The following is a 20,936-nucleotide window of genomic DNA, read 5'->3' on the forward strand; positions in this document are numbered from 1 at the left end:
TAATTTTAAAGTTAAATAAATACACACTCTCTGAAACTTTTAATCACTATGATCACATTAGCAATTGAAGAATCAACAGCCTGAGCATTTAACAAGGTATGCACCGGAAGCCTATTCCCTCACAGAAAGCCCAGAGCTTTGAGGACACTGAAAGTGATCAAGTTCATTTCACACCCAGCATTCCCCAGCAGGCAGGCCAGGGAATGCTGGTCTTGTCTCTCATCCTCATGGCTTCCTCTATTATCCCTTGCACACTGTTGGTGGGAATGTAAATTGGTGCAGTAGCTATGGAAAACAGTATGGAGATAGCTTTAAAAACTAAAAATAGAACTACCATATGATCCAGCAGTTCTACTCTTGGGCATATATCTGGAAAGAATGAAAACACCAACTTTAAAAGATGCATGCATCCCAATGTTCACAGCAGCACTATTTACAGCAGCCAAAATGTGGAAGCAACCCAATTGCCCATCAGCAGACAACTGGATTAAGAAGATGAGTCCTATGTCATTCCAGATTTTAGCTTGCAGGCACTTTTCAGATTGCTGCACAGAAAGAGATAAAATACCCAGGTCTAACTGAGTTGGGCTAAGAGATCAGGATTGTGGGAGCCCAAAAATGCAGGTGAAATTTGTGAGGCAAAGAGCCCGAGAGGAGGCAGTTCTATAATGAAAGAGCCCCAGAAACCAACACGTGGGCACTCTTGAGTCTTTCACTGAGTAACAGCTGTTCACATGTAAGGTGATACCTCATAACGTGAGCCAAAGAAAGCTGTGAGATGAGCCATTTCCAGAGACAGTGATACATACAACGACTTGAATGATGGTACACTGAATTATGCTGAGTAAAAAAAAGAAAGCCAATCTTAAAAAGTTACAAGCTTTCTTATTTATATAACATTCTTGAAATGACACAATTTTAGAAATGGAGAACAGATTAGTGGTTGCCAGGATGTAGAAATGGAGGGTGAATAGGTATGGTTATAAAATGATGGGCAATACAAGGAATTCTTGTGTTAATACAATTGTTCAGTACCTTGACTAAAGCAGTGGATATATGAACCTACATAGGTGAGAAACTGTATAGAAATAAATATACACACCTAAGTGAGTACAGCACAGCTGATGTGGAACTCCCAGAAACAGAGGGCAAAGTGCATTCCTTGCAGTATGCCATTTTATATAAGGGACATGAATATTACCAAATTTTTATATCCTCGAGGACTACTGAAACCAATACCCTGTGGATACCTAGGGATGACTATATAATTAAAACTGGAGAAATCTGAATAGGATCAGTGAATTGAATCAATGTCAATATCCTCATTTTGATATTTATACTACACTTTTGCAAAATGTTGCCTTAGTGGGGAAATGAGTAAAGTGCATAGAGATTTCTCTGCATTACTTCGTATAACTCCATCTGAATCTATAATTATCTCAATGAAGTTTTCAATTAAAAAAAATACTTCAAATGAATCAAGCTGGCATGCAAGTAACTTATTTAACTACCTGTCACAATAAAATTCAACATATAAAAATTAGATAATCCTGGAACCCTCCTATACTGTTCAGTTCAGTTCAGTTGCTCAGTCGTCCAACATTTTGCGACCTCATGGACTGCAGTACCTCAGGCCTCCCTGTCCATCACCAATTCCCAGAGTTTACCCAAACTCACGTCCATTGAGTCGGTGATGCCATCCAACTATCTCATCCTCTGTCATCCCCCTCTCCTCCTACCTTCAATCTTTCCAGGCATCAGGGTCTTTTCAAATGAGTCAGCTCTTCGCATCAGGTGGCCAAAGTATTGGAGTTCTCAGCTTTAACATCAGTAGTTCCAATGAACACTCAGGACTGATCTCCTTTAGGATGGACTGGTTGGATCTCCTGCAGTCCAAGGGACTCTCAAGAATCTTCTCTAACACCACAGTTCAAAAGCATCAATTCTTCAGCACTCAGCTTTCTTTATAGTCCAACTCTCACATCCATATATATTTATATTAAACTGAGATAATGAATGGAAACTAAACTTATTGCTGTAAGTTTGAAATAAGTTTAGTTTTGCAATGCATTCACTGTGTTGTTCAACTTAAGCTTACGTATGTCACATACGAATCATAATGTTATATATGAATTATGTCTCAATAAAACTAGAAAAACGTGTCAATTTAAAAAAAAATTAGATAATCCTGGAATCCCCCTATACTGTTGGTGGGAATGTAAAGTAGTACAGCCACTATGGAGAACAGTATGGAGGTTTCTTAAGAAACTAAAAACAGAATTACCATATGACCCAAAAATCCCACTACTGGGCATATACCCAAAGAAAACAATAATTCAAAAAGATATATGGGGACTTCACTGGTGGTCCAGTGGCTACGACTCCCTGCTCCCAATGCAGGGGTCCTTGGTTCACTCCCTGGCCAGGGAACTAGATCCCACATGTGACAACTAAAGGTTCAGCAGGCTGCAACCCAAACCTGGTACAGCCAAATAATAAATAAAATATATTAAAAAAAAAAAAAGAGAGATGCACCCCAATGTTCACTGCAGCACTATTTACAATAGCCAGGACATGGAAGCAACCCAAACGTCCATAAGCAGAGTAATGGATAAAGAAGATGTGATACATATACACAATGGAATGATATTCAACAATGAAAAAGAACAAAATAATGCCTTTTGCAGCAACTTGGAGGGCCTTAGAGATTATCACACTGAGTGAAGTAAGTCAAACAACAGAAAGACAAATATCATTTGATATTGCTTACATGTGGAATCTTAAAAAAAGGGAATAAGTGAACTTATTTCCAAAACAGAAGTAGAGTCAAAGATATAGAAAACAAACTTAGAGTTACCAGAGGATAAGGAGAGGGGAGGGATAAATTGGGAGATTGGCACTGACATATATATATACTGTGCATGTGTACTAAGTTGCCTCAGTCATGTCTGACTCTTTGAAACCCTATGGACTGTATAGCCTACCAGGCTCCTCTACCATGGGATTCTCCAGGCAAGAATACTGAAGTGGGCTGCCATGCCCTCCTCCAGGGGATCTTCCCAACCCAGGGATCGAACCGAGGTCTCCCACATTACAGGCGGATTCTTTACCATCTGAGCCACCAGGGAAGCCCATATATATACTGTTATATGTAAAACAGAAAACAATTAGAACCTGCTGTATAGCAAAGGGAACCCTACTCAGTACCCTGTAATGGTCTATATGGGAAAAGAATCTAAAAAGGAGTGGATGTGTGTGTATATATATATATATATATATATATATATATAAACTGATTCACTTCACTGTACAGCAGAAAGTATCACAACATTGTAAATCAACTACATTCCTGTTAAAAACTTTTAAGGATTATATGATTCTCACAATGTTTGAAAAAAATTTTGAAAAAATTCAACACAAATTCACAGTAAAAACTCTTAGCAAACAAAAAAAGAAGCAAACTTCCTTGACCTCATAATGGACAAATACCAAAAAACCTACAGTGAAAAGATACTCATTTCAAAGATACTACATTTCAAAAATGCAAATTAAAACTACAATGAGATATGACTTCATATCCATTACGATGGATATTATGAAAACAACAAACAAAAACAGGTTGATAAGGATGCGGAAAAATGTGGAAACTTGTACATTACTGGTGGGAATGTAAAATGGTGCTGTTGCTATGGAAAACAGTATGGCAGTTCCTCAAAAAATTAATCATAAAATGATCAGGTGATCTAGCAATTCTACTTCTGGATATATACAAGACACCTGAAAGTTGGGATTCAAACAATATTTGTACATCAATGTTTACAGCAGCATTATTCACTAGTCAAAAGATGGGAACAACCCAAACATCCATCAGTAGATGAATGAATAAACAAAATTGGTATAAACAATATGACAGAATATTATTTAGCCTTAAAAAAAGCATGAAATTCTGACACACACTACAACATGGATGAATCTTGAAGACACTATGCTAGATGAAATGACTCAGAAACAAAAGGATAAGTAAGCATTATACAATCCCACTTACATGAGATACCTAAAGTAGCAGTGAGTGATCCAAGATCACTGCAGATGGTGACTGCAGCCATGAAATTAAAAGACTCTTGCTCCTTAGAAGAGACAATATGACCAACCTAGACAGCATATTAAAAGGCAGAGGACATTACTTTGCCAACAAAGGTCCATATAGTCAAAGCTATGGTTTTTCAGCAGTCATGTATGGATATGAGAGTTGGACCATAAAGAAAGCTGAGCGCCAAAGAATTGATGCTTTTGAACTGACGTGTTGGAGAAGACTCTTAAGACTCCCTTGGACTGCAAGGAGATCCAACCAGTCCAACCTAAAGGAAATCAGTCCTAAATATTGACTGGAAGAACTGATGCTGAAGCTGAAACTCCAAATCTTTGGCCATCTGATGCAAAGAACTGACTTACTGGAAAAGACCCTGATGCTGGGAAGATTGAAGGCAGGAGGAGATGGGGATGACAGAGGATGAGATAGTTGGATGGCATCACAGACTCGACGGACATGGGTTTGAGCAAGCTCCAGGAGTTGGTAATTGACAGGGAGGCCTGGCGTACTGCAGTCCATGGGGGTCACAGGGAATCGGACACAACTGAGCAACTGAACTGAAAGTAGTCACATTCCTAGAGACAGAAGTAGAATGTATATGTTGCCATGACAACAACAACAAAAAACTAATACATTAACACCCACACAGACACACAAACACACATACCCTATAGTCAACATCATACTTACTAGAAAAGACTGAACATTTCTCCCCAAAATTTGACACAAGGATACCCACTCTCATGACTTCTATTCAACACTGTACAGCATCCTAGCTAATGAAATGAGGCAAGAAAAAGAACTACTGAACAGAAGGCATAGACATTGTAAAGGAAAAAAGTAAATTCTTTTATTTACAGACATGATTGCATACACAAAAAAATTTTGAAGAAGCTACCAAATAACCACTAGAGTTAATAACTGAGTTTAGCAAAGTCATCAAAAAATCAATTGATTCTACATATTAGCAGTGATCAACTGGAAATTTAAATGTTAACATACAATACCATTTGCTAAAGCTTTTGACTGTGTGGATCACAACAAACTGGAAAATTCAAGAGATGGGAACACCAAACTACCTTACCTGCTTCCTGAGAAACCTGTATGCAGGTCAAAAAGCAACAGTTAGAACCAGACATGGAACAACAGACTGGTTCCAAATAGAGAAAAGAGTACGTCAAGGCTGTATATTGTCACCCTGCTTATTTAACTTCTATGCAGAGTACATCACGTGAAATGCCGGGCTGGATGAAGCACAAGCTGGAATCAAGATTGCCAAGAGAAATATCAATAACCTCAGATTATGCAGATGATACCACCCTTATGGCAGAAAGTGAAGAACTAAACAGCCTTCTGATGAAGGTGAAAGAGGAGAGTGAAAAAGCTGGCTTAAAACTCAATATTCAAAAAACGAAGATCATGGCATCCGGTCCCATCACTTCATGGCAAATGAGAGGGGATAAAGTGGAAACAATGACAGATTTTATTCTCTTAGGCTCCAAAATCACTGTGGATGGTGACTACAGCCATGAAATTAAAAGATGCTTGTTCCTTGGAAGAAAAGCTATGATAAACCTAGACAGCATATTAAAAAGCAGCAACATTACTTTGCCAACAAAGGTCCGTCTAGTCAAAGCTACAGTTTTTCCAATAGTCACGTATGGATGTGAGAGTCAGACCACAAAGAAGGCTGAGGGCTGAAGAACTGATGCTTTGGAATTGTGGTGTTGGAGAAGACTCTCTAGAGTCGCTTGTACTGTAAGGAGATCAAACTAGTCAATCTCAAATGAAATCAATCCTGAATATTCATTGGAAGGACTGATGCTGAAGCTGAAGCTCCAATATTTTGGCCATCTGATACAAAGACCTGATTCATTAGAAAAGACTCTGATGCTGGAAAAGATTGAAGACAGGAGGAGAAGGGGATGACAGAGGATGAGATGGTGGGATGGTGGCATCACCAACTCAATGGACATGAGTTTGATCAAGCTCTGGAAGATGCTGAAGGACAGGGAAGCCTGGCATGCCGCAGTCCATGGGGTTACAAAGAGTCGGACACAACTGAGCAATGACCAACAACAACCATTTGCAACAGCATTAGAAAACATAAAATACACTGGACACTGGAACAAATTTATTGAAACACATGGCAGACCTCTGTACTACAAACTAAAGAATACCACTGAGAGAAATTAAAGAAAATATTTTAAAATTAAGAAATATACCATGGTGATAGATTGGAATGCTCAATATTTTAAGTTATCAATTCTCTGTAGACATTGATCTTTAACATGTCTTTAACAGACTCCCAGTTGAAATCTCAGTATCCTAAGATTTTTTTTAAATGAACAAATGAATTCTAAAATGAACATGGAAACACAAAGGCAATAGAATAGCCAAAATAATCTTGAAAAAGACAAAATTGGAAGACTCACATCACACTTCAGTGTGCATCAGCAATGTCCAGGTTATAGGAAATCTTACAGGATAAAGAAGTTTATACATGTGTGGTGTGCACACACCCAAGGATATACTACCTCAGGATGTAAAGTAAATTACTACCTGTGAGCCACGTCCAAAAAAGCCATTGCCACAGCTTGTAAACCTTGAGTGAGCAAAGGCTGTGTCTGCTTTCATTCACCATTACATTTCCAGAAACAACAGACAACGGGGCACAAGGCAGGTGCTTATTTGTCAAGTAACTGGAAGAATGCTGGGGAAAAGTAGGGAAGAAACCAACACTAAATTTCCCTTACCTCACAATTTTGCTTTGGCATCTGCTGCTACTGCTGCTAAGTCACATCAGTCATGTCCAACTCTGTGGGACCCCATAGACGGCAGCCCACCAGGCTCCTCCATCTCTGGGATTCTCCAGGCAAGAACACTGGAGTGGGTTGCCATTTCCTTCTCCAATGCATGAAAGTGAAAAGTGAAAGGGAAGTCGCTCAGTCGTGTCCGACTCTTAGCGACCCCATGGACTGCAGCCCTCCAGGCTCCTCCATCCACAGGATTTTCCAGGCAAGAGTACTGGAGTGGGGTGCCATTGCCTTCTCCGGCTTTGGCATCTACAGAATCCTAAATAAAACCTTGTAATTTTCTCAAGATAAGACAATCAATCTTACTAGGGGAGTCATTTATAAAACCTAAAACTCTTGTGCATGATAAGTTGCTTCAATCATGCCTGACTCTTTGCAACCCTATGGACTGTAGCCCACCAGGCTCCTCTGTCCATGGAACTCTCCAGGCAAGAATACTGGAGAGGGTTGCCATGCCCTTCTCCAGGGGATCATTCCAACCCAGGGATCAAAGCTGCATCTCATATCTCCTGCAATGGCAGGAGGGTTCTTTACCACTAGTGCCACCTGGGAAGCCATGTAAACTCTAGTAAGTTCTAACTTTTAAGCCCATAGCTGGGAAGCCAAAAATCATTACTCAAGAGCCTCCTCTAGTGGTGCTCTTTTCACAGGTGACACCCTGCACCCCCTACTCCCCCATAGAAGGAGCTGGAAGTGGTAGCTTCCACCATTACCTCCCACTTAGCAGAATTTTGCTTTCCAACTCCTAACCTTAAAACCAGTCTACCTTTCCACTGGTAAAATTACTAGTGTGAAACAAGTGAGGTTAAACCAGGAGACCGCAAAAAAGGGACTTTATTCTCTTCTGATACATGAGAGAAATCATTAACCCTGTCATCACACATTCTGTTAGTCTAGAGCTGAAACCTTGCTGTAAGAAAGCCAGCTGTAGGATAAGAATGAAGCCACAAAATACTGCTACTGCAGCTTTTGGTTTTTGCATGAGATATAATAAGCTTTTTGTTAATGAAACATCTCAAGATTGAACCATGATGATATCAACGTTCCTGGGGTTCCCTAGCCTATCTGATCGATTATCTCAACACACCTATGAAGATAAGAGCAGAGTGAGGTGGGTATAACAGAGCCCAAGCCAAGGGCAGGAATAAGGAGAGGAAAAGGGATTGCTATAAAACAGACATCTTTTCCATCAAGTCTCTTTAAAATTGAATACTTGTTTCCCAAGTCTAAAAAAGAAAAATAACAAAGAATAAGAGCTTGTGAAGACATGCCGAGGCTACTCTCCCAGCCAGTAAGCCCCACAAAAATGAAAATTTGACCTATCTTTTATTATCTATTTTGTAAGAATTCTAAACTAAAGAGTAAAGCCACCAAAATGTTCACCTCACTTCCTGTTTCAGAATTCCTTTCTCTTCCCCTCTCTACATTATGAAGATGTGCATAGCCAAAGATTACCACACATCCAGCCTATGTGAATATACCATGTTATCACATCTTTTCTAATTCTTTCAAACATTCAGATGAATTATGTTTATTGTACCTCCCTTCAATGTGTTAGAATATGGTTGTATTTTCAAAACTAAAATCCAACAACCTCCATATTTGTGCTTTTTTTTTTAAGTCCTTTTGCAGAAGTGGAAACTGTTGTGCTTTACTAAGCATCTTCATTTATGGTTAAGTGGTTAAAGAAACAGGGGAAACAAAGATTCTGATTTTAGCAATCACTGAACATGAAAGTAAAGGTACAGGAAGTAAATGTTCTCCAAAGAGGCAAAAAAATGAGAGATGACTACAGAATGAGATCTCCTAGCGATAGCCAAAGGTGCAGACACATAATCTGATCAAGTACCTGATATAAATTAGATGCTGAGTAAGCATACATTGGTCTCAGAAATACCAATTAGCTGATGAACAAAGAAAAAGAATAGTTTGAGATTCTTTCACATTTTTAAAATCTACAAGTTTCAAGAACTTAAAAGAGAAAAACAAATACCATATATTTACATGTATATGTGGAATCTAGAAAAATGGCTCAAATGAACCTATCTGCAAAGCAGATACAGAGACAAAGAGATAGAGAACAAACATATAGACACCAAGAGGGGAAAGGGCGGATGGGATGAATTAGGAGATTGGGCCTGACGTATATACACTACTATGTATAAAACAGAAAACTCAGGAGAACCTACTGCACAGCACAGGAAACTCTACTCAACGCTCTGCAGTTACAAAGAGGGGATACATGTGTACGTATAGCTGACTCACTCTCCTACGTAGCAGACACTAACACAACATTGTAAAGCAGTTAAACGCCAATAAAAATGTTTTTAATAATTTAGAAAGAAAGATAAAAGAACTTCAAGAATCTCTATCATTCCCTTTTTAAAAACTGAACACTAATCATTTATTAGATTTGCTAAATCTATAAATGTAAAACAGACATTTAGAGGCATTAATAAACATCAGAATAAGAGAGAGGACCGAGAAAAGAAAAGAACAGTTTGACCTTTAAGGCAGTGTAACTACTTATTCAACTCCTGCTGCTGCTGCTGCTAAGTCGCCTCAGTCGTGTCCGACTCTGTGCAACCCCACAGACGGCAGCCCACCAGGCTCCCCCGTCCCTGGGATTCTCCAGGCAAGAACACTGGAGTGGGTTGCCATTTCCTTCTCCAATACAACTCCTATTATCCTAAAATTCTTACTAAGATAATAAACCTCTGCCACCACTTCCTCACAATGAAAATCTGTTATGGCTACAAGGGAGTCTGAGGCTTGTTGATCAGTCAAGGACTAAAACTGATGCAGTTCTTGGGGTCAGACACAAAGAGTCAGACACGACTGAGCGACTGAACTGAACTGAAAACTGATCTCGTTACATCAAATACTTTGAGTATGCCAAATAAAGAAGTGATTGGCAAGCTGTAAGGCCAGATGACAGAAGAGCCACCTTCATGGCATTCGTGAAGGTGGATAACTAGGGAAAGGTTTAGGACTAGAACAAAAGGATTTGGTTGAAGGAAAATCGAAACCAGAAAACAGACAACTTCATCAATAATGAAGTCAAGGAAGAAGCAAGACAACTGATTAGGAAAATCTATTACAGAAAGGCTTACCAGGTGGTGCATTCGCCCGCCAATGCAGCAGATGCAAGAGATGTGGGTTCAATCCCTGGGTCAGGAAGATCTCCTGGAGTAGGAAATGGCAACCTACTCCAGTATTCCTGCCTGGAAAATTCCATGGATAGAGGAGCCTGTCGGGCTACAGTTCACAGGGCTGCAAAGAATCGAACATGACTGAGCACGCCCACATATTAGAGAAACTGACAGTTCACAAAGTTTCCAAGAAAATGAGTCTTCATGCCCAATGACTGGAAGTGCGAGAAGGAAATGTTACCACTTATATGTTTAGAGTGTGCACTCATCAATAGACTGAAGATGACTAAATTAGGGGCAAGAGTTTAGATTATGAGTAGAAGTATTAGTGGAAATTAAAATTAAAATGAGCAACTTATTAAGTTATTAAGCTGAGTCAAACAGCACTGAGCAATGAGATTCTGATTTATCAAATAACCTATCTAGAGATGATTTCTGTCACTGAGATCAATTCACTTTATTCATTAAATAGTGTTTGCACCTAACATGCTAACTAATCATGCCTTCAACTACAGTCACAGCTCATGAGAAATAAAAGTAAAACCTAAGAAATCTACAATCCTCTCCTCTCCCCTGTTTTACCTCATCTCATCCTATTCCTGCTGGTGGTGTGTTGAAAGATAGAAATGGAAGTTTTCTCTGAGTGAAAGCTAGGAAACTTTTTGTTTAGACCACTTAAAACTTATTTTAACACACTTACCCACATCTCCATAAACATACAGGCCCCTTGGAGGTTTGCTCCTTGAAAAAAGCTGCAAATTAAGAAAAAATTATAAATCTCCAATGTGGAAATAAATGAATATCATCATACACAGTGTTCCTAACCAAGCTATATATAGGAGTGAAACAGGCTACTGCACACAGTAAGTACAAAAAACTTGACATAAAAGGCTATGATGCCCCACTTACATTTTAACATAGAAGGCAAGAATCAGTAGCTCAGAGCAAAGCTCTGAAGTCACACAACTTAAGTTTACACCTCCTTCACCATTTACTAACCATGTAATCATTCCACTCATTTGCAAATGGGCTCCCCAAACAATGACAGCCTAGTTCATTCCCAGCAAGCAAGAGATCGGAAGACTTTTTATGGAGAAACTAAATGGTTTCCAGAGAAAAAGGCACTTGTGTGTTGGTTTCTCCCAAAGAAAGAACGGGATCCCTATCAGATCACCTTACAGTAAAGTACGCTAGTCAACAAATCTCTTAAGAGTCAGCCTTCAATCAGCTCATTAGTATCTGAAATGACACTAAAATGATTTGACAGCTCAGAATCAATAGAAATTGGAAGAAAAAAAAAAAAACTCTCATTATGAAAGTTGGAGACCACAGCAAATATACAGAGGAAACAGACTGCAAAAGGAAACGTCAAAATAAAACTATAACCAGTACAATTAATATGCTGAGGAAAATAAGTTATTAAAACTATAAAGCAAGAACAAAATGCAATTTCTAAAAAGGAATATTAAGAACAAAGGAGAGTACTCTGAAATTTAACATACAGTACCAGAAATAAAATTCCAGAAATAAAACAAATGGTAACAATAAAAGATGGAAAATGTAAGAAAATTACAGGATTAATTCAGGAGGTCCAAGAGCTAACCAAAAGGAATTCCAGAAAGGGAAAAGATAAAAAAGAGAGAAGGAAATTACCTAAGATTTTTCTCAAATCTGAAGGATGAAATTTTAAGATGAGGAGGACAGAGTAAGCATCCAGCACAACGAGGGAAATAAGACCCATGCCAAGTCACAAGAGCTTCCCAGGTGGTGCTGGTGGCAAAGATCCTGCCTGCCAATGCAGGAGACATAAGAGACACCAGTTCAATCCCTGGGTTTCGAAGATCCCCTGGAGGTGGACATGGCAACCCACTCCAGTTTTCTTGCCTGGAGAATCCAATGGACAGAGGAGCCTGGTGGGCTATAGTCCATGAGGTCACAAAGAGTTGGACACGACTGAAGCAACTTAACTTACTCTTGCTCACCAAGTCATAATCCTGAAATTTCTGACACAAGGAAAATAAAGAAAATCTTACAAACATCCAAGGTGGCAGTGGAGGAGGGAAGTGGTAGAGACAAGTCATAAAAAACTTATAAAACTTGAATAAAATTTGAGAGACAATGATTTCCCATCTAACCATCAAGTGTGAAAATGGAAGTTGACATTCCACATTTACAAGGTCTTAAAAAATCTTCCCCAGCAGAAATATGAACACCTAGGCTACAGTGGCACAAGCAGGACAAGAAAGCAATCAAGTACAGACCAAAGCAGGAGGATGAAGGCCTCAAAAAGAAACAAAATGGAACTTCTCTTTGTCCGACATTATTATCAACCCAAATTACCATTCTAAATTTTGTTCCACTTAGAAGAGTAACCTTCAAACTCTATGACAGTTCCTAGACACCTATGTAAAAACCAAGGAGAGCCAGATCCAAGAGAGTACAGAGAGGATAAAAGCAGAAAGGGGGCTTCCCAGGTGGCTTAGTACTAAACAATCCACCTGCCAAAGCAGAAGACACAGGCTTGATCCCTGGAAGATCCCCTAGAGAAGGAAATGGCAACCCATTCCAGTATTCTTGCCTGGGAAATTCCCTGGACAAAGGAGCCTGGTGGGCTACAGTCCATTCGGTGTCAAAGAGTCGGACATGACTTAATGACTAAACAACAACAAAAGTGGAAGGAAGCAAAGGTTATGCCATTTAGCATCACCACAGCAGCAGATAATTTGACAGAGAACATTTGCAAAAGCTAGATTTCAGGATCTTTTATAACACTTTTGTTTTTTAATATGTGGATTCAGTCTGGTATGCCTCAGAAACCTCTCTTGCTCTCCTCTTAGCTTTCTCTATAAATCCAGCCCCTGACTTCATCAGCCCCTTCCAGAAGAACCTTCATCAGTTTAGGCAAAAGAATCTGCTTTGCTTTGATTCTGCCAACTGGATGCCTTTCCTGTGTTCTTCTGCACATCAACTCTCCATCTATTCTTAAATCTCAAGAGAAAGAAGAAACTACTCCTGCCAAAACTCCTTAATTTGCCTTGTTTTAATATCTTACATGAACCATTCTTATACATTGGTTATTCTATTTTCAACTTTCCAGAAAAAAACCAATGTGCTCCTCAACAATTTTTTTCCCTCAATAATTTTAAAACAGCTTCAAATTAGAAAACTTATATACAACTTAATAATCTCTAAGTACATTTTATGTATTAGAAATCTTTTGAAAGCAACTTTCGCAGAAAGTAACTGGCAATGTCACAGCAATTGATTACTTGCTCACAACATATTTTGCTGTGATTCGAACAGATTCAAGGGATTAGATCTGATAGAGAGAGTGTCTGAAGAACTATGGACAGAGGTTCGTGACATTGTACAGAAGGCAATGATTAAGACCATCCCCAACAAAAAGAAATGCAAAAAGGCAAGATGGTTGTCTGAGGAGGCCTTACAAATAGCTGAGAAAAGAAGAGAAGCTAAAAGCAAAGGAGAAAAGGAAAGATATACCCATTTGAATATAGAGTTTCAAAGAATAGGACAGAGAAGAAAGCCTTCCTCAGTGACCAATGCAAAGAAATAGAGGGAAACAACATAATGGGAAGGACTAGATCTCTTTAAGAAAATTAGTGATACCAAGAGAACATTTCATTCAAAGATAGGCACAATAAAGGACAGAAATGGTATGGACCTAACAGAAGCAGAAGAACTATACAAAAAAGATCTTCACGACCCAGATAACCACGATGGTGTGATCATTCACCTAGAGCCAGACATCCTGGAATGTGAAGTCAAGTGGGCCTTAGGAAGCATCTACAAACAAAGCTAGTGGAGGTGATGGAATTCCACTTGAGCTATTTCAAATCCTAAAAGATGATGTTGTTAAAGTGCTGCACTCAGAATGCCAGCAATTTTGGAAAACTCAGCAGTGGCCACAGAACTGGAAAAGGTCAGTTTTCATTCCAAAGAAAGGCAATGCCAAAGAATGTTCAAATTACTGCACAATTGCACTCATCTCACACGCTAGCAAAGTAATGCTCAAAATTCTCCAAGCCAGGCTTCAACAGTACCTGAACCATGAACTTTCAGATGTTCAAGCTGGATTTAGAAAAGGCAGAAGAACCAGAGATCAAGTTGCCAACATCCGTTGGATCATCGAAAAAGCAAGAGTTCCAGAAAAACATCTATTTCTGCTTTATTGACTATGCCAAAGCCTTTGACTGTGTGGATCACAACAAACTGTGGAAAATTCTGAAAGAGATGGGAATACCAGACCACCTGACCTGCCTCTTGAGAAATCTGTATGGAGGTCAGGAAGCAACAGTTAAAACTGGACATGGAACAACAGACTGGTTCCAAATAGGAAAAGGAGTACGTCAAGGTTGTATAATGTCATCCTGCTTATTTAACTTATATGCAGAGTATATCATGCAAAATTCCAGGCTGGATAAAGCAGAAGCTAGAATCAAGATTGCTGGGAGAAATATCAACAACCTCAGATACGCAGATGACACATCCTTATGGCAGAAAGCGAAGAAGAACTAAAAAGCCTCTTGATGAAAGTGAAAGAGAAGAGTGAAAAAGTTGATTTAAAACTCAACACTTAGAAAATGAAGATCACGGCATCTGGTCCCATCAGTTCATGGCAAATAGATGGGAAAACAATGGAAACAGTGAGAGACTTTAGTTTTTTGGGCTCCAAAAATCACTGCAGATGGTCACTGCAGCCATGAAATTAAAAGACGCTTACTCCTTGGAAGAAAAACTATGACCAACCTAGACAACATATTAAAAAGCAGAGACATTACTTTGCCAACAAAGGTCCATCTAGTCAAAGCTATGGTTTCTCTAGTAGTCATGTATGGATGTGAGAGTTGGACTATAAAGAAAGCTGAGCACCGAACAGTTGATGCTTTTGAACTATGGTGTTGGAGAAGACTCTCTTGAGAGTTCCTTGGACTGCAAGATCAAACCAGTCAATCTTAAAGGAAATCAGTCCTGAGTAGTCACTGGAAGGACTGAAGCTGAAGCTGAAACTCCAATACTTTGGCCACCTGATGCAAAGAACTGACTTATTGGAAAAGACCCTGATGATGGGAAAGATCAAAGGCAGGAGAAGAAGGGGATGACAGAGGATGAGATGGTTGGATGGCATCAATGACTTGATGGACATGAGTTTGAGCAAGCTTCGGGAGTTGGTGATGAACAGCAAAGCCTGGCATGCTGCAATCCATGGTATTGCAAAGAGTTGGACACAACTGAGCAACTGAACTGAACTGGACTGAACATAATTTGCAGAAATTGTCCAGGGTCTAGTCAGAATATAATCAACATGTGCTGAATCAGTGAAATTCAAGGCAAAAATTTAACAAAGATGGGAGGGGAAAGATGACATGGCAAGAACTCAACACTGCTAAAAAAAACCCCACATATATATGCATATATGTGTTAATACAAATATAGGCATGTGTATGTATGTATATATATATATATATATATACACATATACACACACACACACATATATATCTCACTTGGGCCTCTCTTCTGTTTTACCCAAAGTTAATATATTTTTGAAAAAGCAGTTTGCCAAATATTATACTGCATTATTGGAGTAGGAAATAGCAACCCACTCCAGTATTCTTGCCTGGAGAATCCCATGAACAGAGTAGCCTGGCAGGCTACAGTCCGTGGGGTTGCAAGAGTCGGACACGACTTAGCGACTAAACCACCACCACCACCACCACCATCATACTACATTATATATTACATACATAATTTATATTATATTTAAGGCAACATTTAGAAAATGATAAAGAGGTACCAGATGGTTATAGAGTACCAAAGGAAAAGATTCTCAAACATGTGAAATCACAGATATCTAGTATAGCATAAATACTATTTAAGATGCAGATTTTACTCCAAAGAAAGATTTTACTCCAAAGAAGTTGATAAACACAATGGATAGTCCCCTAATGATAAATGTTAGATATCATCCATCTAAACTCTATTATATGCACCAAGTATTTTTACTTGGAGAAGCAAGCTGATTTTTTCCTAATAAAATTTCAGTCTTCCAAAAATTATTGAAATTATTTCAAAGGATTAAAAATCTATATTTTAATGGGAAAGTCAGAGGATTGAATGGAGAACAGTAAAGCTATTTACAAGGCTGTAAAATGGGTCCTAAAGAAGTTTCTAAGTTCTTTATTCATCATAGTGAATTCAGGGAGAGTTGGGTTCACACAGTTTCTTCAAAATAACTACACAGGAACCCACATCATTTACATGTTCCTAATTTACATTTTCTCACAATTTACCCTATTTTTCAGGTCCATTAAATTCCCTTTCTCAATGTTTTAATTTCCTGTAATGTGTTCTTATGTCTCAGAGCACGCCACCCTGGCCTGGGTCCTAGGTGCTGGGATGTGCCACATGCTCCCGTCCCCCAACAAGCCTCGGATGTCCTGCTCTCTACCCTAGGGGGAAACCTTGCTGGCTGGCTGCTTGCTGGCTGGCTGCTAGCTGGCTGCCAGCTGGGTTCAGCCTCTGGGAGGCACTGCTTGTAGGAGACTGGAGGGAGGGGGTGGAGAGAAAGCCCCGCTGCCTCCCTGCTTCCAGGCTGTGTCTCTGGCAGAGAGGCTTCTCTCCAGAGCCACGAGGTCCTCGTGCCACAGCTCCAGCTCTCTGCAGGCTACTCCTTCACTCCTCCATGCCCTGTTTGCTGCCTTAGGACTGCCCTGCCCATGACTCTCTAAGTCATTTCTTGATTCAGTCTTTATTTGGAACTGCTGTAAACAGTTTCCTACCAGAACACTGATACATGCCCAACCTCTAAAATACACACACTTCACACTAGACAAAAACTTGGAAATCTGAACATAAGTTTCTCAAGTGACCAGCTGTAAAATCTGTCATGTTAACTATATCTGAGGGAATTTGTGAAGTAGGATCATGGCACCTTCTCTAATGGGTTTTTGATAGGGATACAGTGATACTGTATTATAGACTCTGCGGATAGTAAGCATAAGGATGATGTTGGAAGATAGTGGAAAACTATTACCTACCTCCACAAGGAAAGAGTAGTAGAGCTGAACTGAAAAGATCTTGGTACAAATTCTGATTCTGCTACTTATTAGCTACATGACTCTGGGTAAGCCACATCAACTCTACACCTTATCTATTGTGCTGCTTCCTTATCTATTGGATTCAGGGCACAGCACAGGGGAGTTCCCATCCACTGCCCACCTCTGCACGCCTAATCACAAGGCCCACTCACTCACACTGAAGACTGCAAACTTCATGTGCTGATACCCACCTCTATCCAAACCTATGGACCACAAAAGAAGAAACATCACACCCTCTGACACACCCCTCTCAAAGATCTGAACATTAATGTACACTTAAGCTATTTCATATCTATATAAACTCTACCAAACAAATCAAGAATACATTCAAGAACAGGGAGCACATTTTCAAATACTGTTCATATTCTAAGCAATTAGAAGCAATCTCAATATATTCCAAAGAATCACTGTACGCCTACCTAATGGAATAAAATTAAAAATAAATATGGAAGGATAGCTAAAAACAGAAAAAACTCATACTAAGATACTGACTTTCTTTCACATTCCTTCACATTCACCCAGACTTCTGGGATTGCAACTTCATATAGGAGGCTGAAGGAGGGCCAACACAATGCCTTCTGTTTTCTCTTTATAAAGACGTAGACATCTGTTGAAAGTGATGGGGGAAGCGTAGTTTAGCTTGAAGGGAGCTAAGAAGGCTCTAGAGAATTGTTCAGAGACACTGTAAACTAACCAGTGAAATAGATTTGTTGACAAAATGAAGGGGTACTCCTCAGGGCTTTCAGACTCTTCTCAGCAATCTTATACAACTGTGCGGCCGTCATGTCCTTTAGATGAGAACGGTCCTACTCCCTGCTCTATCCTCCACAACCAGATGAGGGTTTCAGGGGTAAGTCTATGACTAAGTTCAACCAAGGGGAGTTCTGTTATTCATCTCTAGGTGAAAGAGCTCTTGTCTTCTGGGCAGTACGCTGCATAGATGTGATGCTAGTTTGCTACTCTGACATAAGCCAAGTTGAACACAAAGTCAAAATAAGCAGGAGGGCAAGATAAAGAAGATCTCCAGGGCTTCCCTGGTGGCTCAGTGGTAAAGAATCCACCTGCCAACATAGGAGACATGGATTTGATCCCTCGTCTGGGAAGATTCCACATGCCTCGGAGCAACTAAGTCCATGCACGACAACTACTGAGCCTGTGCTCTAGAGCCCGGGAGCCACAGCTCCTGAGCCCACATGCCACAGTTACTGAAGCCCATGTGCTCAGAGATCATGCCCCATAAGAGAAGCCACCACAATGAGAAGCCCTCACACTGCAACCAGAGGAGCCCTGCTTGAAATAAGTGTTGCTGAGGATGTAGAGAAAGGGAACCTCATGCACTGCTGGAATGTACATGGGTACAGCCACTGTGGAAAACAGTATGCAGGTTCCTCAAAAAATTAAACATAGCGCTACCATACGATTTAGCAATTCCACTTCTGGATATTTATCCAAATGAAAACTCGAGCTCAAAGAGATATCTACAACTCCCTGTTCATTGCAGCATTATTTACAATGGCCAAAAAAACGGAAACAATCGAAGTGTTACACACACACACATAATGGAAATTATTCAACCATTAAAAAAGAAAGGAATTCTGACATTTGGGACAACACTGATGGACACTGAAGGCATTATGCTAAGAGAAATAAATCGGACGGAGAAAGAACGTATGAACTCGTATGTGGAACCTAAAAAACAACTCACAGGTAATGAGTCAAGAGAGCATCTCAAGTTTAGGAGACTTACTATAATAAGTAATAGAACACTATAACACTAAATCAAAAGGGAGGCTAACAAGAAAAGCAGCTGTCAGAAACAATGTTATTAAAATTTTTTTAAATAATACGACTAAATTGCCAGTTGCCCAACAAGGAAATGTGCTAATGTCACAAGTGTTTGGGGTCCTAGTTGTTATATATTTTGGTGATGACACTCCAAATCACTAAATTTAGTAAAAATTTATGTTTTTAATTTCATATACATGGAAAGCCCACTTTCACACAAAGAATCTTTTGAACATGAGTTTATGTTTTTAAAGTAAATACCTGATAATTATTCTATCAAAATTTTATTAGACAAAGTCAAATGTAAAACATGATTACTGGATTCACATACAAACACATATTTAAAAGAACATTTGGGACAACTGAAGAAATTTAAATATGGGCTTCATATTTAGCCCATATTAATTACTTTATATTATGAGATAAAATACTGGATGCCCAGTTAAATTTGAGTTTCACACTGACATCATATAATGTTGCATGGGACATACATACACTAAAAAACCATTATTTATCTGAAATTCAAGTTTATCTAGACTTTATTTTTATTTGCTAAATTGAGTGACCCTATATCACTGCATCAACGTTAAGAGAAAATATTTGCAAATGAAGCAAGAAGGGATTAATCTCCAAAATATACAAACAACTCATGGAGTTCAATGTCAAAAAAAAGCAAACAATCCAATCAAAAAATGGTGGAAGACCTAAACAGACATTTCTCCAAAGAAAATACACAGATGGCCAACAAATACATGAAAAGATGCTCAACACTGCTCATTATTAGAGAAATTCAAATCAAAACTACAATGAGAGGGACGTCCTTGGTTGTCCAATGGCTAAGCCTCCCCTCCCACTGCAGAGGGCCTGGGTTCAATTCCTGGTCGAAGAACTAGATCCTACATGTTGCAGCTAAAGATCCCGCATGCCACAAAGAAAACGGATCAAAGATCCTGAATGTGACAACCAGGACCCGGCACAGCCAAATATGTGTTTCAAAAAAACCACAATGAGGTACCACATTCTAACCACCCATCAGAATAGCCATCATCAAAAAGTCTACACACAGTAAATACTGGAGAGGGTGTAGAGGAAAGGGAACTCTCTTGCATTGTTGGTGGGAATGTAAATTGATATAGCCACTGTGGAGAATAGTATGGAGGTTCCTTACAAAACTAAAAACAGAACTACCATATGACCCAGCAATCCCACTACTGGGCATATACCCTAAGAAGATCTAGGCATAATTCAAAATGACACATGTACCTCAATGTTCACTGCAGCACTATTTACAATAGCCAGGGCATGGAAACAACCTAAATGTCTAACTGTCTAGCAACAGATAAATGGATAAAGAGGATATGGTACAGGGACTTCCTTGGTGGCCCAGTGGTTAGGAATCTGCCTGCTAATGCAAAGGACACAGGTTCCAGCCCCAGTCTGGGAAGATCCCACATGCTGGGGAGCAATTAAGCCCACGAGCTGCAACTACAGAAGCCTGAGTGCCCTAGAGCCCATGCTCCACAATGAGAGGCCACCGCAATGAGAAGCCCAAGCACTGCAACTTGAGAGTAGGCCCCATTCCTGGCAACTAGGGAAAGCCTGCACGCAGCAATGAAACCCAGCCCAGCCAAAAATAAAATTAGTTAATTTTTAAAAAAAAGAAGATATGGTACATATATACAGTGGAAAATTGCTCAGCCATAAAAAGGAATGAAACTAGATCGTTTGTAGAGATGTGGATGGAAGTAGAGTCTGTCATACAGAGTGAAGTGAGTCAAAAAGAGAAAAATAAGTGTTGTATATTAATGCATGTATGTGGAATCTAGAAAAATGGTATAGGTGAAACTATTTCCAGGGCAGGAATAGAGACACAGATGTAGAGAACAGACATGTGGAACACAGGTAGGGGAAGGGAAGGGTAGGATGAACTGGGAGATTAAGATTAACATATACACTACCATGTATAAAATAAACA

The 20,936-nt window shown here is 39.4% G+C and overlaps 1 protein-coding gene across 1 annotated transcript in view; it reads right to left on the minus strand.

Annotated features, from left to right (window-relative positions):
- AFG1L (AFG1 like ATPase) overlaps positions 1-20,936 on the minus strand; it is a 198,098-nt gene that overhangs the window by 141,788 nt on the left and 35,374 nt on the right. Inside the window, exon 3 of the mRNA XM_061427653.1 lies at positions 10,759-10,810. Coding sequence (XP_061283637.1) covers positions 10,759-10,810 — 52 coding nt within the window. The remainder of the gene's footprint in view (positions 1-10,758; positions 10,811-20,936) is intronic.

This window comes from Bos javanicus, chromosome 9 (assembly GCF_032452875.1).
Source record: "Bos javanicus breed banteng chromosome 9, ARS-OSU_banteng_1.0, whole genome shotgun sequence".
Lineage (NCBI taxonomy): Eukaryota > Metazoa > Chordata > Mammalia > Artiodactyla > Bovidae > Bos > Bos javanicus.